At 38.3% G+C, this 25555-nt stretch overlaps 1 protein-coding gene across 2 annotated transcripts; it reads left to right on the top strand.

Moving 5' to 3' along the window:
• Nucleotides 1–742: 742 nt before the first annotated feature.
• On the top strand, nt 743–25260 carry baiap2l1a (BAR/IMD domain containing adaptor protein 2 like 1a). 2 transcript variants are annotated; one of them, XM_004080209.5, is made up of 14 exons: nt 743–995; nt 1626–1701; nt 1794–1880; nt 8811–8872; nt 10263–10334; nt 10424–10558; nt 14189–14341; nt 14418–14561; nt 14929–15040; nt 15763–15976; nt 17998–18057; nt 18153–18309; nt 23971–24011; nt 24111–25260. In XM_004080209.5, the coding sequence occupies exons 1-14, from the start codon at nt 945–947 to the stop codon at nt 24181–24183; spliced, it is 1437 nt and encodes a 478-aa protein (XP_004080257.1). In that variant the 5' UTR covers nt 743–944; the 3' UTR covers nt 24184–25260. The 2 variants fall into 2 exon arrangements, 1 of the variants encoding a protein (XP_004080257.1); XR_013651836.1 differs by having other exon boundaries at nt 747–995; nt 18131–18309; nt 24111–24464.
• The last annotated feature ends 295 nt before the right edge of the window (nt 25261–25555 follow it).

Below are 25555 nucleotides of genomic sequence, written 5' to 3'. Positions count from 1 at the left end.
GCTCCGGCGACCCCATGACCCCGGTAAAGAAGAGGGATGGATGGACAGACTCAGCTCCTCCCCCCGGTGGTCCAACTACCCTGATTTCATGCACCTGTTTACCTGCCTTTCGTTGTGATGCTCACCACTTTTTCCAATTCCAGATCTTTCCTTAGCATTTCTTTAATAAAAATAAAACATTTCGTGTTTTTAGGAAACCTTGTTGGAGCTCAAGGTTGCCAAAAAGGGATAAAAGCACAAATTAAAAACACATGATCAATTAATAGTTTAAAAAAAAGGCCAGTGCATTGCAATCAGGAATTAGAAAGACTCCCTGAAAGCCCTGTGTGTGTTATTGAGCTTTTAATCCATGAATGATATTTGTACAGCAAAATTCATACAGTATTTAACATAGAATCAAAGGGAAAGATGCAAGTTTTTATTGCTTTCATTAATTTGCAGTTGATGTTCCATTATTGCACTGAAAAATCACATCAATTAATGACATTTTTTTAATTTAGTGGCATTTCTGTGTGGAAATTGTGTTAAAGCGCCCTCTGTCGGGTAGATTGGGTATTAAGTTTAAACAGAAATGGTAACTTTAAAAAAAATAAAATCTCATGCTAGTTGTAAATATGACTCTTATTCTTTGTCCCTTTTCACAACGTCCGCTGATTAGTATTTATTTTTTATTTTAAATGTTGGTTAATGAGCCTCGTGACGTCACCACCCCATGCCGTCCCGCCCTCCTCCTGTGGTCCCTGAACGCACCGCCAGCTCTCAGCCAGAGCGTCCGCCGCCGCTGAGCGTGTCTGTGCGCATGCACGGAGCCAAAGTGCAGACACGAAGCTGAGCCGCGTCCCTCCGGATTCTCCGGAAACCGCAGGATTTTTGACTTTTACGCTTGTTTGTTTGTAATTTTTTTTTCTAACATCTGTCTATAAAAACAACAACAAGCTGCCATCATGTCTCGGATTCCTGAAGGTGTGAACAAGATCACAGAAAGTGCATATAAGGTGAGTCATCTCTATAGATAAGTTTCAATGAATTATGATTTTGAATCAACTATATTTCTACTGAAAATTGGAGTTTTATTTGTGAATCTATTTATATTTAAATATTTCAGACAGCTCAGGTGCTGCGTTTTACAAGGAAAAGCAGCCAAAGCAATTCACATGCCGTTTTGTCATTTATTACCTGCAATATGCATACGTCACAGGTGATGGCTGAGCTGATCCACGTCACTTATAAGCAAGAATAAGGGATTTTCTTTGCCATGTTATCAGTAGGAGGCTATTTTTTGGTATCTTTAAACCATTTAAATTCACATTTATGTGAAAGCAGTGAACCAAAAAGTCCCTAAAGCTGGAAGAAACAGTTTGTTTCCACCCCCCCTTCCCCCCCTCCCACCATCGTCTCATTGAGGGTGTGCCATGCAATAGAGGCCTTTAAATGAATAGCTGCAGTTTTTCCTAAGGGGAAGCAGTGCTGCATATTTGAGAAGTTAAACATTAAGAGTTGTTTTATTGTTCTCACGTGCTGATACTTACAGAGCAATAGCAGGTCCCCCCCCCCCACTCCTTCATGTGTTCTCCACCCCTATGACTAAGTTAACCACAAAAAATGGTATTTGTTGTTCATCCCAGAATGTGATGGAGCAGTTCAACCCAGGTCTGAGGAACCTGGTCAACCTGGGAAAGACCTATGAGAAATCGGTTGCAGGTAAAAAACAAACAGACGTTATATTTTTGAAAGTACATGAGTGCGACCCTTCGATGGTTTGACTTGCCTCCTCTTTTTCTTTCTCCTCGCAGCCATGACTCTCGCCGGACGGGCGTATTTTGACGCCGTTTCGAGGCTGGGAGAAGTCGCCATCGTCTCTCCAGCCTCCAGAGAGCTCGGTGAGTTTCCAGTGTTTGCAGAAGATCTGTAGGAAGTCTTAGATTAATACCTCAGTCAGTGTCCTGAAGGAACCACGGTGAATAGTGTGGCATTCCTTCCATGCCCTCTAATCCTGTTGTCTGTGCAGCAGTGAGGTGACTCCTTGAGGATCTGGCGAAATGTTTGGTTAGATTAAACCTGGATTCCTTTGACTAATCCTCATATCTTTATGATTACACAACAAACTTTGGAAAAATTCACTGATCTGTGCACAAGGTTTGAATTCTTTCAAAGGCAGATAGCAAGCATCACCATGAAATGATCAGAATAGAGGGAAAAAAACACTCATCTGAGGAAGAAAATCACTAAAAAATTGTGCGTAACAAGAAATCTTATAATAAGATACTAAAATCTAGAAAATAAAAAAGTTCCAAAAGGGAAAAAGAAGCTAAAAAAGTTAACTGCTGGATAGAATTATTTAAAATTAAATGTTTGACAGCCAATAATAAGACGTTTTTGCTAGTTCTAAGCAAATAATTTATAGTTTTTGGGAGTTTTTATGAACATTATTGTAGTTCATTTTGATTACATTGACCAAAAATCTAGTGTGATAAATATTTAGTTTATGAACAAAAGTTGAACAAAATGAGATACAAATGGGTCTGTCTCAATAAATCCTCACAAATCTGAATCTAGAGCTTATTTTTAGAGCACAAAGCCACATTTTTGTTTCCAAAATAGTGACAATGTACGTCAGTTTAAAGGCGGTGTCACACAGTCACTATGTACATTTTGCCCATTTTACATGTAAAAGGTTTGGGCATAATTCATAAATGTTTCTTGTTTTCATCATTTGTCGATGTGCGCACATGTCCGTCGAGGTTCTTTATTCCGTTTTGAGCCATTTAAAATTTTTGGTCGGTTGAGAAAACACAGTTTACATGTATTTTACGTAGTTTAGACGCAATTAGTACGTAAATCTTAGGAAATTGTGTGTGATTTTTGCGAGATGCATACACAAATTAGTCTTAAATCAAGCTTTCTATTGTCAATAGTTTAGAACAAAAGGATTTGGACTCAATTGAACAATAATATTTCTAGATCCTGTTGATAAAAAATCCTCGGCTGTGCTGATTTTAAGAAAAGCTTGGAAGGTAAAGAGAAGTAAAATCCACCTGGTAAAATAATTTGCAGCGTGGAAGCTGTCCGACATGACGGGCTAGTTTTGTCTCCCACATCCACACGCTGCTATTTGCCTTGCAAAAGCAAATGTCCGAAGCAAGCATCTGGAAAAAACACAAACCTGAAGGCAACACAAATATGACCATTATTGTGGCGTGGATCTGCCACTTCCTGTCCTCTAAGGCTGCTGTTTAGCAAGAACAGGTTGTTTTGAAGCCGTGAGTCATCTCCACTCATTCTGCGCTGAAATTTAAAGCAGGTTCTGTGCTTTTTGAGGACAGGAATGACGTGTCGCTATGATTAAACGCCTGTCTATTATCGTTCGGTGGCTGGGAGGCTGATTTTTCTTGTTCACAGCAGTTTAGATGAAAGAAGTGGTCTTTATTTTCAAAGCTTCAGGTGTTTTCGTAAAAAACACAATTTTGTTCAACATATTTGAACAAATTAAAAATCAAAGACAGGATTTTAGTCAAACCTCTTTGTCAAGATGACTCTAAAAGGATATAAATGCTTTTTTTATGCAGTTATTGGAGATTTCTGTTTTATATTCTTCAGTTTACTTAGAGTATTGTACTGTCTTTATTCTGTTTATCACCCAAACACAATGAAATAAAAGACTTTCCATACCGAGCTAATCCAAAAGGACAATCATTTTCTTCAGCCACACCCATCAGTGAACAAAAGCAGGGCTTCATGGCTTAGATAAATAACATTTGGTGTTTAAGCTGCTTTTACAAACAGAGGAAAGGTTTCCTTGAACATTTAATGTAATATTAAAGAAAAAAAAGTGTAAAACTGTTGCTATTTTTGTCAGCTACTGCAAACTAAAGCGTTAAACGTAACATTTTTGCTGTGAACTTAGAAACAAACATGCTCTGACTCCTGGTTTTGATTTCCCACTGCATGCATCGTTTATGCACAGCATTTTATTTGTCATTTTATTTGATCATATAAGCTGTTGCAATATCCAACAGTCTCCAGAGGACGTGTTGGGTCTTGAATTCAAGACTGTATTGTGATTGCTCGTCTGCCATGAACAGATGACACGAAGGTGCAAATTCTGAGAGGCGGCACGGCGGGAAAATAGCAAACAGGTTCAACAAGAGGACCGTCTCACATCTGGGGCCCCTGATTCCAATTTCTTAAAAAACTGTTTTTTTAAACTCTCAGAGCAGAATCATGTTTTCAACTCCAACAATGACATTTCAGGTGCTTTAATGTCTAATTCTCCCCAGTGACAGTTTTTTTTTCATTCTTTCCTCATGCATGCTGTGGAGCTGAAAGACTGGCTGTGTGCAGGAAGCTACCTGAGGCCTTTACTTTGGCCCTGCTTCTTTTTTCCAGGAGTGCATTAGCCAGAAAAACTTTTAGCAGGAAAACCCAAATCAATGATGTGTTGAGGAGTTACAGTGTGCCTTAGCTCAGGCAAAAAAATAAAACGTTATTTACTGGCAGGAAAGGCAATGCAACGCTCAGTTTCCCTTCAGTAAAAAAAGCAAACGTTCAGTCAATGAAATGACATCTAAAGATAACAAAACGACAAAGAGCAGATCATTTGTGATAAGAAATTAGATATGCGATTTAAAAAGCTTTATTATGCTAATCAAGGCAAATTAAACCTCTCTTCCAATATACTTTATAAAGTTGATTAAATCTTTTTTTTAAATCAAATGTCCATCTCAAAACCAATCATATGGTTTGGATAGATTGATAGATGTTTATGGGATGGATTGATTTGGGAGGGATGGATGGACGGATGGATGGATGGATGGATGAATATGGGATTAATAGATGAATACATGGATGGATAGATGGTTAAGGGATGGATGGATGGATGGATGGTTGGATTGGATGAATGGTTGCATGTACATTGGATGGATAGATGGGTATGGAATGGATTGATGGATGGATATGCGATGGGTGGGTGGATGGATGGATTGAAAGGTGATAGATAGTTGGATGGATGTGGGAGGGATGCCGGGATGTATATGGGATGGGCAGATGGTTGGATGTGGATGGATCGATGGATGGATACGGATGGAAAGAATGTTATATGTGAATGGGGAAATTGGGGAAATACTTATAAAACAAAGCTACAGTGTTTACATATCTTACAAAAAAAAGCTGTCCGAATTGTCCATGGAGTGGATTATGGGACCCATACAACTACTCTATTTTTAAAGTCGGGTTTATTGAAACTATGGGAACTAGTGAAACTGAAAATGGCTCTCATCATGTATAAAGCCAGATACAACTTACTTCCAATAAACTTACAGCAAATGTTCAAAGACAGAGACGGGAGTTACAAACAACTGAATTTCAAAAAGCAGTGCATTCCAACAACAAAAAAGAAAACGTTTCTATCAAATTGTGGTGTGGATTTGTGGAATGGATTGGATGAAGGTTTAAAACAAACCAAAAGTTTACATGTATTCAAAAAAACCTAAAAGAAGTCACTAAGCTTCTTCTTAGATGAAAAATGTCCACATGTCAACATGTACACGATACAGATAGTGTTCACACATGCACACTTATGCCTTCAAAACAACTAGTGTGAGATATTTCATTCAATCACGCAACCCACTCCAACCCACCACTGTGTTGATTTTTCATTTGTGTTTGAAATAAACTAAACTGAAACTAAACTCAATGGATGAATATGGGATGGTTGGATGTGAATGGATGCTTATATAATGGATGGTTGGATGTGGATGGATGCATATGGGATGGATCAATTCAGTTTTAAATCTTTTTATTTTAAATCTTTTATTTTACCGAGCTCGGACCAAAAATCCCCCTAATTGACCCCGATAGGTGTCCTGTTGGCACAGTTTCTTGCAGGTTCAGGCGTCTCTCCCCATCGTTTCCTCCTCTCCTATCATAACAAACCTTTGAACTTGTTCTCTGGTCAGTGTACTCCTGCGTCGTTTCTTTACTTAAATACTGCTTTGTTTATTCTCCCTGTTTGCCGTGTCTCCCAGCATCTATGGTCTCCTCCTTCTCCTCCTGCTGTGGAAGTCGAGATGATTGTCTGTTGTATTCATCTCAGAGCAGGAAGGCGTTGGGCGTGAGCTGCTCTTCATCCATGTTCGGATACATTTTTAGGTAACATGTAAAGACCCAAGAAAGTAGTTGAGGGTTAAAGCTCTATTCTCAAAAAAGATGAATTCAAATGCACATCAATCAAAACCGACATCAGTAGAAACAAATAAAACCAAGCGGACCTACAAAGAAAGAAGAGATCTTTAAATTAAAGCTGTAATATATTTTATTGTTGTCACACCTGCTTCTAAATAGGTTATAAAATAATTGAAACAGCTGAGGACTTTAGTTTTTGTCTTCAGGTGTCTTAAGGTCACGACTGTGGAACGGATACATTACATTTCTGCGACTGAGCAAACGGGAGCAGCGCTTTCGACTGCGTTGGGTTTTATTGAGCTTTAAGCGTCTTTTATCTTCTGTTAAGAGCTCCTCCTGGGGAGGCTCCAGGTGTAGTGGAGAAGATCAAGGTCTCCCGGTAGAGACCATAAAAGGGAGTGGAGTGTGACAAGAGTGATCATAACAGCACCACAAAAACCTCTTTCAAAGCAGAAGTTAACCTTTATAAACTCACTTACTTTCATTAAAATATTACTATTTTCTAAACATTAAATTATATACACAGTTTAGGAATAAGTAATATTCACCTGGAGGTACTGCAAAGAAGTACCAGAGCTTCTAGTTATTTTGTATACTAGTGGGTTAACAGTCTTTTCACTAATAATCCCAAAATGTTGCTCTGAATTCATATCTTTTCTCTAATATCAGTATTTTTTTTGACCTGTGTTTTTTATGTTGTTGTCCTTTTTTTTTAATAACTTCAAGAAATAAGTTTTTAAAGACCCACTCTGGGTAATTAACATGTTCTTGTAACATTTTTCTTGTAAAATATATAGAAATTTAAGGTTTCTTTTTTGTGAATCAGGAGCAGATGAAAAAATGCAGGTTAAAAAAAAAAGACAATAATTGTGACGTAGAAAATACGCTGGACAGACCTCAAGTTCCCTGCTCTGAGCTCTAAGCAATGGGAGAGGGGAACGGGAGCGGGGTTGCTCTGCACCCATGGTCCTGGTTTCAGTTTGTAAAATGCAGATTTCTGTTATTTTAAAGGCGAAGTTCTGCCTCCTCACTGACTTTTTTCTGCAAATAGAAACTTTCCAATTCCCTTTGGTTTTTGTTGGTTTCGCGGCCGGCGCCAAAGTAAAACGCCCTTCGGAATCAGATTAGAAATAAATCGGAGAAAATGTAGCTAATGTTTTTTGATTCTCTGTCAGTAGCCCGGGGGTTGGGGATCACTGTTTTAGGAAACAAAAAACACTTTTTTAAAACATTCTTTTATCAAACCTTCACAAAGTCAGATATTTGTAAAACTTGTGATGACTTTCTGTAGCCTTCGACCCCCCCCCCTTCTCTCAGGTGGGTTTTCACACCTTGTTCACCTCAAAGGTGAAACCTTCAAGCGCACAATAGCTTCTTTGTAGCCCCCTCCTGAGTTTTCTCAGCTGCCCCCCCCCCCCATTGCACTCCGTGCAGTCTGTTGCTGATGCAGCTCATCATCCACCCCCCGCCCCCATCATCCAAACACAAAGGCAGCATTTACCAGTACGTTCTGGTGACCTTCAGAGGGCAAATGTTGTCATAACCGGGTGCCACCTCCCCATCGAGGTTACATGTAGTTTGTGCCGAAAGGCCCAGCAGTGGAATGTCAGGTGTTGGGTGTGCTGACACACGCGCCAGAAATGCATGCATCTGCTGCCCTTTTCCAATAAACGGCGTGGTACGCTCCAGCAGAACGTTGTGTCCTGCAGTAAACCTCCTCTCTGGATGGAACTCTATTGTAGTGGAGATGCGGTCAGAAGCTGCTCTGCTGCAGGCGGGCAGCCATGGCTGTTTACAGTGGCGAATCGCTCCCTTTGTTTCACGTCTGCGCTGCAGCCCGTCTGTCAATGTGGACTGTTCTGCGTGTCGCCACACAATACCGCACCGTTTCATTACTTATCTGTTCAAATAGTCTATGCAGATAAGCATCTGGAAGTATGGATTGTAAAAAAAAGCATACAAAAACAATGTTAATGCAGGAAGTAAAGCTTTTATTTTGTACTCCCTGCATGCATTTATGCATTATTGTGCAATGTTTACAAGTCAGGACCTCTCAATTACATCTTTAATGGTACCAAAACAAATTCAAAACAATAAGATAATTCTAAAAATTCAATTCAGATGGTTAAGGTTTGGTTCACATATGTTCAAACTCATAGAGAGTTAAGCTGCAGCTGGATTTTGTGCTTCTCTGTTCAGGATTTCTGTTCCAGACAGATGTTTTTTTTTTCCTACAAACTCATGCAGATGCACATGAATCCTCCAAAACACCCAACAGATTAACACAATGTGGAAAAATCTGAAAGAAACAGTAACAATTTAAAAGTCTGTAGTAAGTGAGGATTAAAAAAGTCAATTTAACTATGGTTTATTTATACATTTTAGCTGCTATTAAATGGTTTGTTGCTGCATTTTAGAAAATAATTCTGGCTGTTTTTAGTCTTTTGAGTTTTGTTACTTTTGTGAGACTGTTACTGAGGCATATAAAAGCTGTGTCACTTTTATTTTACAAAACATTATATTTCCTGGTTTTTAATGTAACCATTAAAATTGACCACAAAGAATTAAAATGTGATTGCAAGTTCAGTTTTTGCATGCCCATTATTGATTGATTCATTCATTTCTTCTAGGGGTTGTTCTTATGGAAATTGCTGAAGCCCATTTGATGATCCACAATGAACTTGATGAGAACGTAAGTATTCTGGCTGAAAAACTTTAAACAAGTGCTTAAAAATAAATGATATTAATGTTACAGCACAAAATTTTTTTTTTCATTTGACTTATTTTAAAAGAAAATGATCTTTTATGAAGAAAAAGACACATTTCAGATTGATCTCCTGTGGCTGTTGCAGCTTTAAGTCCCACTTCGATCGTCTTTTAATCTATTTTTTTTAAGAAATTTTCTCAGTGGTCGTTTAATTAGGATTAGGACGTCTTATGCTAAAATCAAAAACTTGTGTCGTTTTCTAGGACACAGTTTCTTTAGAGCAACAGTAATTTATTAGAAATTCACTTCTGAGTTGTGGGGGGGAGTGTTGGCGGGGAGCAACCCCGTCCCCTCTTCCCCTCGCCATTGCAAGGCAGAGGAGGGAAGTCGTGTTTTTCTACATCTCTACAAAGCTCTTTTTCAAACTCATTTTTTTTTGACTGCTCCAGATTTACAATGATTTAAGAAAAAACATAATCTGAAATGCAACTTTAAGCTGAATTCTTCTTAATATATGTCCTCCATCATCAGAAAAATGCCACAAGAACATGTTATAACACCAAAAACTTGATTTTATTGAAATGGGGTTTCATGATGGTGTTTTTCATCATTAGTATACTTATGTGCTCCAAATATAACAATTTAAAAGCAACCCTGCAAAACATTGGGACGTTGTTAAGTTTTAGATGCAGGTTTAAGGTATTTCAAAAAAGAAAATTATCATATCACTGCAATTTGATCATGTTTTGTTAATTTATTCACATTTTTCCAGCAGCTACATCATCTTTTCCTTGTATTTGGCAGTAAAAATGACAATTTCAGTTTAGATTTTTTTAAGCATATATGTTTTAGAAGGTGAAAATACATTAACATTTTTTATTTTTTGTGTGGTTAGGATACAAAAACACCAACAAAAAATCCTGATCAAACATTGATCTGCTTCACCAACAACTTCTACTCATCAAATGTCTTTCAGAACAAGCAAAAAGTTACTTTTTTGAGGTAATTTCTACCATTTTAGCTTGGCATCATTGCGAGAAGTGATTTAAAAAGCGTTTCTCAAGATTAAAAATGATGTCATGATATTTTTGTTTTGAGGTGAAACATCTCGCAGTGGAATTTAAGCTCATAACATGCAGGAGCATGCTCAGAACAGGCTTTTCATCGTCTGAGTGTTATTTATCTGCACAAGGTGACAGTTGTAAATGTTTAACCTTAACGAGCTGATAAGCAGGCATTGATGAGTGGAATTCAACCTTTCAAAAACAAATTACATTATCCTTGGCTAGGATCCCCCTCTACTTTAGCTGACTTAACAGTAATGTTGTGTTAGAAGCAGAAAGAGTTGCTGAAAACTTTTGTTTTCTGTCTGCAGTTCAAGCGGTTCCATAAAGAGGTTCTTTCAGAACTGGAGAAGAAAACGGAGGCCGACACGAAGTACATGACGGTGAGTTTTCCCTCCGTGTTTCATGGCTCCACTCCCCGGCTTCAAACAGTGTCAATAAACGTCTGGAACCTCTTTGCGCTCGTCGACAGGCCACCTTCAAGCGCTACCAGACGGAGCACAAACTGAAGCAGGACTCCCTGGACCGCTCTCAGACCGAACTGAAGAAGCTGAGGAGGAAGACCCAGTCCAAGCACTCCTCCAAGTACGACCATAAGGAGAATGAGGTGAGTCGCGGTGGGGGCGGAGCTCCTAAAACACAGAGCTGCTGAAGGCTCTGGTGCCTTTTAACACATGAGACGTCATCTCACACCATCAGAATGCCACCAGGCTTTTTATGAGGCCTAAATGTCCTGGTTGAGTTTTGACATAACGCTGATGACAGACACTTGGAAACTACACGAGGTTAGCGTTGGGGTATTGATGTTGATTTTACTTTGAATAAAAGAATTGATTAATATCTGATGTGAATCAGGAGCAAACGAAAACATGCAGTTGGAGAAAGATCATATCTGTGACGTAGAAAATAAGATGGGCGTGGCCACAAGCCCAGCTCTGCTCCATTCCGATCATCCACTTGCAGACAAGTAGATCCATAAATGTCTTTGTTTTCCTGGATAACTCCGATATTGCTCGCCATTTTTGTTGCACCGCTAACGTAACGCTGCGTTCACACCGAACGCGATTTGTGCAGCAGATTATCTATGAGAAAAAACCTTTATTTGCTCAGATTTTGATCAACAGACGCCTCAAATCTTTTTTTTTTCCATTTCTTGTAATCACAGATCTTCTTTGTTATTATCTTATCTGTTGGTTATGGTCTTATCTGATTGCAAGGCTGATCTAAGCACAGCTGGTACACTCTGAGGAAACAGGAAGTGGATGTTTGAGATGACAACACTTTGATTCAGCTTTTCTGACACCAAAGTTCAGTTTTTCTCAATTCCGTTCATGGAGATTCTCTATTAAAATCCTTATATGATGCTCTGGAATTGGGAATTGAATAAGGTGAAATCCCGCCTTAAAAATGACAGAATTATACCGCAGTCCTAAAAATACATTTTAAATTGGCTATGTGATGCATTTTATGTATTACCGGTAGTTATAATGGTTGCTATTTAATGAAACAATAACCCTAGCTATAAATTCAGTTTTTTAAATTATTTATACACTGACCAAAGAGCACTTTTTAAAATTCGTTGTACACATGACGATGAAAATAAAGTATTTATCTACTTTGTAGTATACACATACCTATATTATACCTATAGTAAAATATACCTAAGTAACTGTAACATTGTTTCTCATAATTGGCTTCTGTCTAGATTCTAGCACAAAGATCCTTTTTTTTGTGCTAATTTTATGACCATTTATCCTTAAATTACTAATGTTTCATACTTCTATGCTACTTTCATTCCTGTTTCTTTAATTTTCTAATCTTAGTTTCTCTTTAATTCAACAAATGAAGTTGCAGTCTCACTCATTAATAACAAATATTCATCTATAGTTGCGTATTTATTCAGAACTGAAAGGGAAACTTTGCATTGTATATTAGTTTGTCCTGAAACTGTTTAAATACATGCAAAAACATGTACAGAAATTCCCACAATGCAGCAGACTTTGCGAAGATAACTCTGTGCTTTCACACACATGACATGCAAAGCTGATTTACTGACAAAACATGTGCTCTCACAACGACACACTTGTTACACTAAAGCATGCAAACACAACTTTCAAGTTCTATCCATACTTGTTCTTCCTTGAAAGATTTCTTTGGTCGTTTCTTATGTACTTTTTAGATTCTCTGGTCCTTTAAGACACATTTATTTATTTAAATTGGTGAAATTAATGCAGTTGACTGATAGAAACGGCTTCTTTAATTCTTAAAAGGTTTCTTTGCATCGCCCTGATGATGGACAATGAGTAAAGCTTTTTTTGTGTTGGTAGATTTTCATTAATTCTGTAAATAAACCATAAAAAATGTATTGATTTTTTCACAGAAAACTCCTAAATATTCTCTTAAAGACCCAATTTGATGATAATTGTATTTTTGGTCTTTTTAACATGTTTTTGTGGCATTTTTCTGATGATGGAGGGCAAGAAAATTGAGCTGTGCATTCCTTATTATTTTTTTATTCAAATCACTGTGAATCAGGAGCAGACCAAAAAACACAGTTGGAAAAAGATCGTATTTACATCTGAAAAAGCTTGTGGAACCTACAACGGCAGGCCTCCAATATTGTTCGCCACTTTTGTTGCACCATCAATGTTAGGTTGGGGTTGTGATGGGCTGTAAACTAGCAGGTGGGCGTGGGAACAGGGAGCTCTCAGCAATGAGGAGGGGAAGAGGGGGTGGGGTTGCTTCTTACCAGCGTTCTTGCCCAAACTCAGAGGGGAATTTCTAATAAACTACTGTCGCTTTGCAGAAACTATGTCCTGTAACGTCATAGTTTTTTTGGTTTTGGCTAAAAACAGCACAATCCTAATAAAAAAAAGCCCACTGGGAACGCTTTTAAAAATACATCAAACAATGATTGATTGGAACTTAAAATATTTTTCTTGTAAGTATTTTATTGTACCCAGACAAAGTGGTTTGTTTTTCTGGATGGAGCCTAATAGCCTGAGCTTTTTTCTTCAAGTTTGGCTGGAACCTGTGGGGACCCTCCGTCTGCAAGCTTGGGTTTTGCATTATTTGATTACAATAGCACCTGTGGGCTGAAAACTACCTGCTCTGTGATAATCGTGTGTCAGGGTTTGTGTAAGCTGCCAGTAATGATCTCAGTCCCGTCTGCCTCCTCTCCCACCTGTCGCCGGCAGCCTGGCCAATTGTTTGCAGGGAAAGTGGGAAGCGAAGGGCCTTAAATAGCTTCTAAGAAAATTAGAGCTGCCAGTTGGAGATGGTCTTTCATGAAACCCTCAGAGACGGGTTGATTTTTCCATCACCATGACGACCTGTAGCAAACAGGGGAGACTGGGTTGTTGAGGGAGGAGAGAGCGAAGGGATGTTTAGATGTAACTTTCAGGAGTTTGCTGCTCATTATGGCAGGTTCATCCACCCATCTGCACATGGAGACAGTTCTAATTCCATTCTGGGGCCCCGTTGGCTGATTTGATCTCCAGTATGGATGAGATTGATCGAAGAGCAGATGGAGGCCCAAAGACAGTTAAGCCCGGACTCTGATTACAAGGCTCAACTGTGTCTTAATGTCTGGATGGTTCAAACACCTAAACAGATAGAGGATTGAGATTATGAACCAGATTAAATCACATGTTTGCAGCAGCAGAAGACATTAAAATCAGAGGTCAGCGAGGTGGTTTTATGGACTTAAAAGATTGAAGCAACAAGCAGACATTAACTAAATCAGGTGATCTTAGGAAAGAAAGAACAGATTACATTTAAAAAAGAGGTAAAGTGTAAATGTTTGGACTAAATTGAAGGCATCAAACATCACATTTTTGTAACTTTACTGTTTTTGACAATAATGAAAAGCATCCGAAATCTACCTTTAGCAAAAATAACTTGTAATGGGGTTTTATTGTTAATTTATCAGTCTCCAATCATGGTGCGAATCAATCTTTTTAATCTTTAAAAGGTTAATCCTCCTAATTATGGTTCTTAACTCACACTGTGATCATCTTTTGATCCATTTTCAAAGCATTCCCAGTGCTTTTTTAGTTATGATTATACTGTTTTTTTGCCAAACTCTGTCGTTTTGTAGGATGTAGTTTCTGCAGAGCGGCAAGAGTTCATCAGAATTTTGCCTCTGAGTTGTGGGCGAGACTTTCAACCTGCTTAAATTTGATCCTTCTTAGTTTAATTCTGTGGCGTCTTTGCTTTTGTTTTTACTTGTCTTCAGTATTTGGAGACCATTTCATCCCGACAAATGGAAATGCAGAAGTTCATTGCAGATGGTTGTCGAGAGGCCCTACTGGAAGAGAAGAGACGTTTCTGTTTCCTTGCAGACAAGCACTGCGTGTTTTCCTACCAGATTGGCAACTTCCACGACAAAGTAAGCAGAGGGCAGGCTTCTGACAGAGCTACGGCTCACCTCATGCATGGACTTCAACCCTTTTTCTGATTTACAGGCCAAGGAGGTTCTATCAGAAAACATTCCGAGGTGGCAGGAGAAATGCACCGACATCAACAAAGTACCAGAAGGTCTGGCAACAATGATAAACGGGCTTTCTGTTATTCCGGAGCAAACACCCAAGGCTGACCACCCCACAAGGGTGAGTTTTTATCACTATACTGTACTTTTGGGAAGTACACATTTTTGCTATTCTTCCAAACAGTCATATTCCTTTACATAGAAGGTGTTTTTATGACAGTGAAACATGCTAAAATGTTGTTACTCCTTTTTGTGGAGGCAGTTTATTTTAGTTGCATCACAATCTGATTGTATGCAAAGATAAATCCCGTATGAGATGTTCTATGTTAAAGTCCAGAGTTGCTTTAGCAGCATTCATTTATGATTCAAGATTACCTCCATTTTAATCTGATAAGATCCTTAAAAAGTTGTCAGAACCAAGTCGATAACATTTGTAGGCCCAATTAGTTTTGTTGTTTCACCTCTTGTTGTTCACCACTTCTCCTCAGAATCATGTGAGGCCCATGTCACCTCCCCCAGCGCCGCCTTTGAAGGCTCACGTCAGTCCACTGGCCAACATGTTTTACCCGCAGCGCATGTCCTCCTCAGACCTCAACTCAGGTACGTCGCCTGTCCAGAAATACTCTTCTTTACATGCATGACTGTATCCATGAGTCAACTGGTTCAAATGTTGCAGCACTCGGTTCATCTAACTCAACTCCTTGCAGTCCCAACCTTCCACAGTCACTTCTGGTGTACCTCAAGGCTGCATCCTAGGCCCACTCCTCTTCATCATCTTCCTTCTTCCTCTTGGCAATTTTTTAAGAGAATTTAATATGCAATTCCACTGATATGCTGATGACACCCTGCTCTATCTGTCAACCCATCCCAACTTCACTCTTCCACCTACTTCCCTCACATTATGTCTGACAGAACTTAGATCTTGGTTTTCCCGAAACTTAACACCAATAAAACTGAAGTTCTTCTCGTTGGGGAAAAATCAATTCTCTCTAGAATAAAGAATCAAGATTGCCTCGGGATGGTGTGGCATGCTATGCCCCTAAACTTTATAACCTTTTCCCACCTGATATAACGAACAAAGAGTGTTCATCCACTTTCAAATCACAACTCAGACCTCATCCGTTCGAAATATTATAGTACCTAGCTTTGCCTCCACCATACCTGAATAATTCAATTTTAAATTCTTGTTTTACTGTCTTTTACCTGTAAAGTGTCCTTGAGTTTAGAAAAACATGCTTTTCTAATTAAATATGTTATTATTATTATTGTTGTTGTTGTCCGAGATTTGGAATTTTATGTCTGCGCACTTTCTTTGCTTTCAGATCTGGGTAGCATTGGTGAGGGCTCTTTGTCCAGGTCCACATCCCAGTCATCTGGACTCAGTGTTAGCCAAAAAGTCAGAGTCAGAACCATCTTTCCCCACACAGCGGGAAACAGCGACACGCTGCTCAGCTTTGACCAAGGAGAAATAATATCTTTGCTCATGCACGACGAGCAGGACGGCTGGCTGTACGGAGAGCTGGAGAGGACTCAGCAGTAAGTTTGAACATTTAATACTCAAGTACTGACAGAACAAAACCTATTCTGTACCTGTAAAGGTGTGAGACTACGGGCCTCAAAAGCTGACACCCCGCTGTGATTTTTAGAGCCAGCAGCTGAAACTGCTGCTGATTACCTGGATCAGGTGTGTTTAGCCAATTAGAATGAAAATACAAGTATGAGAAGTCCTTTATGAGCACCCCAGTGGGGAAATTGGGGTACCAGACAGAGTGATCCATCCCTCCATGGCATTCAGAGTAGGAAGTGACTGCTGGCTCCAAGAAGCCAAAATCCCAAAGTTTTCTATTGAGAAATAAACAGTTGATACTTTCTCACTCTGATGCCTTTTGTTTTACATTTTCTTGCAAATCCCTATTTTTTTAATGAAATTTATTCTGTAGGGCAAGTTATTTAAGCTATAAACTGATCAATCAGATGCCTCAATAAAAGCAGGTGGAGCCCTCTGACCCCCCACATCCTACGTTCGAAACGTTTGATTGACAGATTCTCCCAAGCACGCTTTCAAGTGGTAGGGGTGTGGACTTCCAACAACCTCACTCAGATTGGCCATAGTCATTGCCATAGAAACCTTGACTCAGACGATTCGGACCAATCACTGTTCACTGGTTCCAACACGGCGGCATCCATATTGGGAAATAAATGGCGACTGAATGGACTTTATTTGGTTGGAGCTAAAAGTAAACCATTTTCTATGGATGACATCACACTTACTCAGTCCAGTTCTTATTTGCTGTCAATGAGCCTGTAAAGTATCTGAGTAAAAATTTTTTTATTAACAATCAAAAGTAGCATTATTTTATTTTACTTTATTTTGCATCATGTTTCTGTTTCAAATGTAAACATTTACCTCTGCATTTTGGAAATAAATCTACATTTTAGAAAAGATAAAAAATGTATTAAAACCACCAGATTGGTTCCAACATTCAGTCTTTTAGGCAGGATGACAAAACCCAATGTACTATGAAGCATGGTGGAGCAGCAATCAAAGTTTGCAGGTGTTTGGTTGCCCTACAATCATTGAGTCAAACTCTAGTTAGAAAGTGTTCGCAGGCATTTTCATGAGAAAAATAAATCATCTAATGCATGAGAAAAACAGCCAGTTATCAGTAAAGCACAAGTAATTCAAAGTATGCTTGAAAGAATTCCCGTCTAGATTATATAATGTCAAATGTTGACACTGGATGAAGCTTTTAGGGTTGAATATATTGACATTGTTGGTTTAAACTATTAAAAATAGTCTCTGAAAGGAAAACAATCCACCTTCTTCTATCAGTCTGAGTGTTTCCCTGCTTGGACAGTGAAACACCACTATTTTGGAGTATAATCAAAATTTGTTTACCAAAGGTTGTGACTTTTACAGAGATTAGACCGTATCTACTTTAGATAGACTCAAAATTCATTCCCTTTCTTAAAGGTTTGTGACACACCCACAAGGAGGAAACACTCCTTGGTTGAAGGAGGAATGTGCACAGGCGTTGTTCGCATAACTCAAGTGGCAGTTCTAGTTTTTACAGAGTCTTATTCTATTTTTTGAGTTAATGCATCATCCCTAAAAGCAGAGTATGTCGTAGAGGACATGATGTACTGTATAATCAGCACAAATGGAAATCTTATTGGGGTTCCTTAAGAACCCCGACATAAACTTGCCTTTTCTTTTTACCGTCGGCGTCCCTCTTTGTGTCGCAGTGGCGTTAATGCAGCCAGGAGATGGAACATGCTTGAATAAATCGCAGCACTTTCTGTTTCCTAGCAACAAATCTATTGAACTTATGTGATGATAGGCAACCTTTTTCTTGATAGGTGACTTGGAAACACGTTCTCAATGTTTCTGTCTTCCTCATTCAGGAAGATTTATGTCTGCAAGACTTTTTAATTCAGTAACTACATGTCTACATTTCTTCTTATACCCTTAATCAAATAAACAGCTTTCAGTTTTTGCATTTTCCGTGTCCCTGTTTTTTTGTCTTTGACTTAATTTTTCCTGTTTCTCTTATCAGTCGAGGGTGGTTTCCATCATCTTACTGCAGACCCTACCAGGAGCAGCTAACATCTAACAGGTGAGGAACCATCGCAGGGACTGCATCCATCAGGGGGTTTGTGGCATCTTTTTTTGTTTTGTTTTTTTTCAAGTTGGGGCTTTTCATCTCATCAGCAATCTGAGCACGCCGGTGCGGAGTCTGAGCGAATGCAGTCTGCCAGAGGAGGAGGACGACGATGTATATGACGCTGTGCTGCTGCCTCCGCCAGACTACAGCGACGACGTCCCCTTCAGCCCGGTGGTCCCCATGAACCCCCCATCGAACAACAAAGTCAGTATAACTGTACCACATTTTTATTTCCTTTAACTCTGTAAAGCCATCAAAAAATTGAGATGTTTTTATAAACCCCTTGATGAAATCCCCACAAAAAAAGGATGTATCACAGTTTTTATGCGATATAGATAGTACTATGACGTGTTGGTGATTTGTTTTGTTCACAACAATGTTAACTTGAGATGCAAAATAAAAAAAAGAATCACCTGATTTACCCACTGTCTCAAATTGGATTCACACATTTTAAAATGGTGTAACTGTATAATAAAGACTTTCCTTTTCCCCCACGATATGAATACATTTGAAAAAAATAAATAACCATAAAGTTTTAAAAATCCGCTAAACTTTTTCCTCCAAAAGGGTTTCTGAGAACGGAAGCAGCCATTTTGGAATGAGTAGGAAAAGCCATTCTACTGCCCCCAGTGGATTAATGATGAACTACAGGGTAGAAAACATGGAGCGAGTTGTATCCAATGGTTTTTGGAAAGTTCAGACCATGGGGGTCATAGAAATGTGTGGATCAAAAATGATATGAATGGTTATAGGGTTTGACGACATAAAAACAATTTTGAGTTTAATCTATTTGTAGTAAATAATTCTGGATTCATGTTTGCTGAAGTTCTGCCTTGAGAGTTGTGGGTAAAAGAAGCTGCTCTTTCTGCTATGGCATTTTTGTGGGCAGATTTTTTTTAGCAACCATGAGGTAAATTTTTATGGAAGATGAAATAGAGTTGAAATATGTTTCATTTTTTTGCGCTACTGCTACGGTGATTTGTGCTCCTGTCTCTTCCTTTTTTAATTGACCTTTTTGTAGTTAATAGGTTATTTGTATTTTCATTAATTCATTTTCTTCAGTATCTTGGGAGGCCAGAATAGTTGTTCTTGACCACCAGAAAGCAAATTCATAAACCCTTACACCATATCAAGCATTTTTGGGAGGGTTTATATTGACGTCCTGGTTGAAAAGAGCCTCACACCCTTTTTCGTTCTTGAAGAATCCAAATGAAATTATAAAGTAGACTCTTCTTCTTCCACTTTCGGCTTCTCCCATCAGGGGTCGCCACAGCAAACAAGTCGCATGGTAAATTTGGCAATGTTTTACGCCGGATGCCCTTCCTGACGCAACCTTCTCAAACCGGGCTTGGAACCGGCACAGGGGTAGAGAAGGGAACAGGGAGCAGCCCGGAGTCGAATCCTGGTTTCACGGACGGAAGGCGCCGCAAACCAGCACGAGCTAAACTGGCTCCCATAAAGTAGACTCTTACAGTCTACAAATAAAATAAAATAAAATGATTCTTATCAGTGAAAGGGAAGTGGAGACTGGGATTATCAGATAAACTAATTTGAAACAGCTGGTTTACTAGTGTCTCTGATGAGTCAGAAGGTCCCACCAGCTTCAATTTAAAATAAAATAGAACAAAATGAAAGTATAAAATAGAAACCATGGCACCACAACTCAGACAAAGAAGCTGTGAAAGCAACAAACTAAGAAATGAAAGTTCATTAGAAACCAAGACCAACTGGTTTTCTGGAGGGACACAGCAAAATCTCAGTTTAAAACCTGACTGCATGCTGCACTATTGAACTGCATTGTGGGAAAGTGAATGGTTGCATCCCTGCTGCACACCAGCATGTTTACATGGAAAGTGTCAAACACGCGTGTTGTGTTTCACTAGGCTTAGTCTGAACGGTTCATCGTCGTTACTTGCTTATAAGAAAATAAAATAATTCTTTTTTTCTCAAATTATTTCTTGTTGTTTAGTAAAATTCAAATATCAAAACCATGACCAAGGGTGGGTCTCCCTTGGGGGGCCCTGGCTCGTGCCTGGGGCTGGAGTTTCTAACATTTAAGGGAAGAAATACAGGATCCAGCTGCAAATAAACAGGGTACTAGTTATATTAATTGTTAATTAAGAAAACCAACTAATTAGCTCAAGAGACACGGAATCCATGAGACACACGTGTGTGAATGTCCTCAACGTTAAAATGAGAGATTGAAGGAGATGCACACACTGTTATCATCTGTTGGGTGAAGGTGTCTCCAGCGTTCTTCATTTATTACAGATACATCTGAGTTATCTGTGACCCGTGAGACATCTAATCCCACACATGACCTCCTATGCAGAGCTGGAGTTTCTGCCGGAAAACTTAGTCAGCTAAAAAGATGCATTAACCCTTTTTATACCACGGTGTGGGTGAACACTACCTTCTGATCGGCTGCAGGGTGTCCATTAAAATGGGATAATGGACACCTAAAAAAGAAGTTCCCGCCACATAGCCTGAATGTTCTGTCTATCTGTTTAAACGTTAAAAATAACTAGATTCAAGTAATAAGAAGATGACGCGTGAAGTTGATTCATCTCGGATAATAGACACCTCGTCGGGCATTATCCCGCTTACGCCGTGGTCACTTACAAAAGAAATACATATTTAATCGAATGTTATTACTTTTTAAAAAATTTTTTTTTGGTTTAAATCGCTTTTACACAAAAAGCAATTTATTTTATACAAAGTGCAATGCTTTGTCATGGTAACGGCCTCGACTGCAGCGGCACAGAAAAGCGATATGCTGATGATCACTATAGGTTAAATAAAGTTCACAAAGAAAATTCCCCTCTTACTGCTTGTTTTTGTCCAGTTGATGAAACAAAAGTTTGTTTTAAAGAAGCCAGCGCAGTGATATTGAACATTTGGGCCATGTGACCGGAACTTGTTTTTGAGGTGTGCATTGTCACTGTCCATGATCACTTTAATCCACACCCAGCAGCCAATCAGAATCGAGGATTCACCTAGACTGTGGTATAATTTCTGACAATGAATACCTCGTCGGGCCTCATCCCTAACATGAACTGATCTCTTCCCAAAAAACACCAATGACTTTTTTTTTTTCCCCAGAAGACATTTTACAAGCATTCTTTTAGGAGAAGTCCGGCTCTAAAATCTTTTTTCATTTGTAGTTTTTTTTTTTTTTTTTCCTATTCAAGGCTCTAATTTCTCTGCAGCTTTGTATTTTCTGAATACAAAACAGAGCTGGGAGTTTGTTTCTCATTCAAATGTCTTGAGTGTCGCACCAATCTGCAATCTTCTATAAAGATATCCGATTCATTGGAGCTGTCTCAGAGCCAGAAATAATAGTAAGGAGTAGTTCTTGTGTCTTAAGGTGATTCAAGAAATACCAGGAAATCTCCAAGTTTCTGTTTAAAAAGAAGCTATTGTCTGGAACGCTTTAGTCATCACTTCCTTTTAGACCATAGTATGTCACGAAAGGCACAGCTGTCCTATACGAAGTTCTCACAAAGCCTGAACTCCCAGTCAGGCTAATTATGTTTTATCAGATGGAAGAGATATGCTTTCACTCTGAAAACCGTGAAGGGACACTCCCTTTTTTAGTTTGAAAGAATGTTGAAGCCGATACAGAACAATTTCACCAAAGATGTCAGTTCAGGTTAGTCCTGCTAGCAAATCACAACAGTTTATTTACCATAGATTTGATCAAAAGAGTATAGTTTAGTTTTCGGAAGACAGGCGTTGATGACGAAATGGCTCAAAGTCTGCGTCTGTATTCCAGAATGCGTGAAACTTTATTTACGGCAGAAAATTTCTCCATTAGAAATTCATAAAGGTATAGAACAAAATTTACTTAAAAATGGCCAAATAGTCTGAGCTTCTTATAGAAAATGCTATCAGGCCAAGCAGTGAACCCTGTGGAACTCCCAGACTAATGCCAGTGTACAAAACTATTACTTAAATCAACAAATTAGTTATTAGTTTGTTATTTTTTGATGAATATAAGTTAAACTAGTCTTTAATTGCTTCTTAAATGCTGCTTAAAACCTTTGCAATGGTGTTTGGGTTGCTTGTACCTCATATAGACTCCTAACATTAACTCATGGGGGCTTTGAGTTAATTTTTATTTAATTTTTTAATTTTTTTACTAAAACCAGATCCTCACTTTTTATACATTCTTACTTTAAAACCCTTTTAAGGTTTTGTTTTGAAGTTGTGATTTATAAATGTCACCCTATAATCCACTATTGCATGTGTCGTAAATACAAGATATGACAATTTCATCTTAAATGTAAATTTCAGATTTCTTGACTGTTGGGCCTGAAGCGTTTTCAAATCATCTATCAACAAAAGTTGCTCTAATAATTTACTGTTAAAAAATATTTTCGAATTTCTTTTTGACAGATTTATTAAAAGTATTTTAGAATTTCATCCTGTAGAGGATCAAAAAGGTGCAGAGAGAATTTTTTTGGTGCAGTCTGTTGAATTATTAGCCAAGCCGACAGAAACGGCCTCTTCACTCCTTCATCATCCTCCATGCTTCCCCTGCTGTCTGCACTGACCTCTGTGTATCTGCTGCCTCAGGATTTCACCAAAGCAGAAACTCCTAAGAGGAACATTACTTTATGTTTTATCTCTCACCCTCACAGTCTCCTAAATTTGGGCTCTTTTTTTTCTTTTAGAAAAATGACCTGTTTTTATTAGTTTACTATCTTTAAGGTCAGCATCACCCTTTTATTTGAATGGATAGAAATCAGTCACATTTTTTTCAGACAAAAAAAATGTTTTGACGAAAGGAGAGAACCATTTCTGTACCTAAAATGTGACTAAAAAGCTGTAGGTTAAAAAACAGTTGAGTTTAAATTTGGGAAATAACGTCAGAAACCCAAAGTTTGGGTTTAAAATGTGTACTTTTAACTGGCCAAATAAACCCTTATTATGTGAAATATGAAATATATTTTAAGATGAGACATAGTATAGCATTTACTACACAAATATGTAGTAGTATGTGACAATCTTAACAAAAATATGGAGTTAAAGTAAGAAAAAAATGTCCAGATGAAATGTTTCTCATATCTGGTTGTTTTTATTCTGACCATAAACTGGAATTAATTATACAAAACTGGTGTTTCAAGCGTTTTAACTGTTGAATCAATTGTGTAAATGAATTGTTTTGCTTGAGATTGGTTGATATTTTAAGTGCACATGTGTTCAGGTATGAAAAAAGCTGCATTCTGGTTTGAGGTCATGTCAGTTCAGGTCCTGGCGTTGTCTGCCCTCTAGTGGAGAGAGATATTTTGTTTTTTTCTCTATTTTTGCCTGAAATTGTGGGAAAGGTTTTACTTTTTCATGAAACTATTTGCTTTCTATGGTGTATTCAAAGCATCAAAAGGCATTTTAGCCATATTGGAATCCCTTCCTCTTAAACCTCAAGTGCATTTAATGTTGTCTGAAATAAAAACTACTGAGGAGCAAAGTAAAAAGTTGCTTTGACATACTTTCAGGATGAACAAGCCTTTCCACAAACCATATTTTCAGAGTTTATAAAACCCACTTCAGGCCCCATAGATTTTTTTTTTCTACATTTCCTTCACTTTGTCGTCCATACGGTGTCCTCGCAGCAACAGCGACAGAGAACGGTACAGCTCTGGTTCTAGCTTGTCTAGATTCTCCAGATGCCAGGTTTGTGGTTTGAGGGTAAAAAATGTCATGCTAAAGCTCAGCTGCAGAGCTCGGGAGGCAGAGAGGGAGGGGCCCAACTGTCAATGAGCAATCTTCCAGAACGAGTCCGGCAACCTCGCTTTATTAGTATTTTGTTGAAGGATTTGTCGTCATTCCATCATAAAGGATTTGTTTTCTTGTACTTAACAGGTTTCTATGACGAACGGAACCGCAAAAGTCACTTTTCTCGGGTAAGAAATGTGACCCGCCTCTGAAGAAGTCCAGTTTTCTGATAATAATCTGCTGATTGCTCTTAGGTTTGAACATTTTTTCCCACTTTCTTCTTGCAGAGAAGGGAATCCATTCGCCACAGTCAAGCTGAGGCCGACTGTCACCAATGACAGATCAGCTCCAGCCATCTGAAGCAGAGCCGGGGAGGATCTTTCACCGCTTTTGGGCCTTCGGAGGACTGAAACTCTGAGCTATGCTCTGAAAACCTCCTCAGAATCAACACCTGATTGTTAGTCTTTCATTCAAAGAATTGCCATTACCCCCTTAAAACAAAATGTTGCTCAATCTTATGTAGAAACAGTGAGAAGCTTTAAGTAAAAAACAAAAAGTTTGTTGACAGTTGCCAGGTTTGTGTTATAAAAGTCACTCCAGAATGACGTTTTGGACTTTTGGACCACAATAAAAAGATGGAAAAAGATAACGCCATGCCAAAGCGTTCCTGTCAGCCAACAACCAGCAGTAAAAGGAAGAAAAAAATATTTTGCCTTGCACAAGTGCATCATTTGGTTGTCAAATGTTCACGTCATGCGCATTGTGAATAAACACAATGTGCACACACAATGTGCATGAGCTTAACAGCTTTCTAAAAGTCAAGCACAGGAACAGAACATTCAAGTAGCTTTGGGCTCATGATTCTTATTTATTTGCAAATAAAAGAAAGTTTTATGGTAAAAAAAAAAAATCATGAAGGGAATTGTAAAAAGAAAACAACGTTCAGTTTATTTTGTTCTTTTTTGTATATTTTAAAAGACATTGTGATACACGAAGGTGGTTAAAATGAAGGGAGAGTGTGTTGTTGGAAAGGGTTGTAGATAAGAACTATTTATATTGAGGAAGTTTTTATGGACAAAGCTCTTCACCCCACCTTGAGCCATACACAACACCGAGATTGAGTATTCACTTATTGGTAAAAATGACCTTTTATTGTAAGGAAGTTATTACGCTTTTCACTTTTTCATTGCGTTTTTTGTGCAAAAAACAAATTAAGGCATCAATTGCAGTTTATCGGTAGACATGTGTTTGCGAATAATGTGGCTAGCAGTATGAAAATGCTTTTTTTTGCAATGTTTTCCTATATGATAAAGCTGATTAATCAAACTGCTTGTTGATCACACAAATTAATGTAAGCCGTCGTGCTGATGTTGCTAAAGCGCCTTGCCACTGTGTTTACCTGCCAGTCAAAACACAATAAAGTCTATATAAAGTCAATATGAGTTTGTGTTTGAAGCATCAATCATAAAAGAAACATAAAAATACCTTTAAAAAGAAAAAAAGAGAGAAGAAAACACGTTGACTTATCTTTTAATTCTTTAAACATTTGATGGATTTCTAGAAAGAAGTAAACATTTCTTTGTTCTCATTATGAATAAATATCCCATTCAGCTTTAATTTTTCATTTAGGATTTAAATTGATGTGGTCATTTAATGAAATGAGCACAGAAAAAGATGTCTGACATAAAAGTTTTCTTTTTTTCCATGTTGACAATGTCAGTTGATCCTGTTT

The sequence above is a fragment of the Oryzias latipes genome, chromosome 19 (genome assembly GCF_053564925.1).
Source record: "Oryzias latipes strain Hd-rR chromosome 19, Olatipes_Hd-rR_3.1".
In the NCBI taxonomy this organism is placed as follows: domain Eukaryota; kingdom Metazoa; phylum Chordata; class Actinopteri; order Beloniformes; family Adrianichthyidae; genus Oryzias; species Oryzias latipes.
The sequence above is the reverse complement of the archived record's forward strand: the minus strand, read 5'-3'. Positions and strand labels throughout refer to the sequence as shown.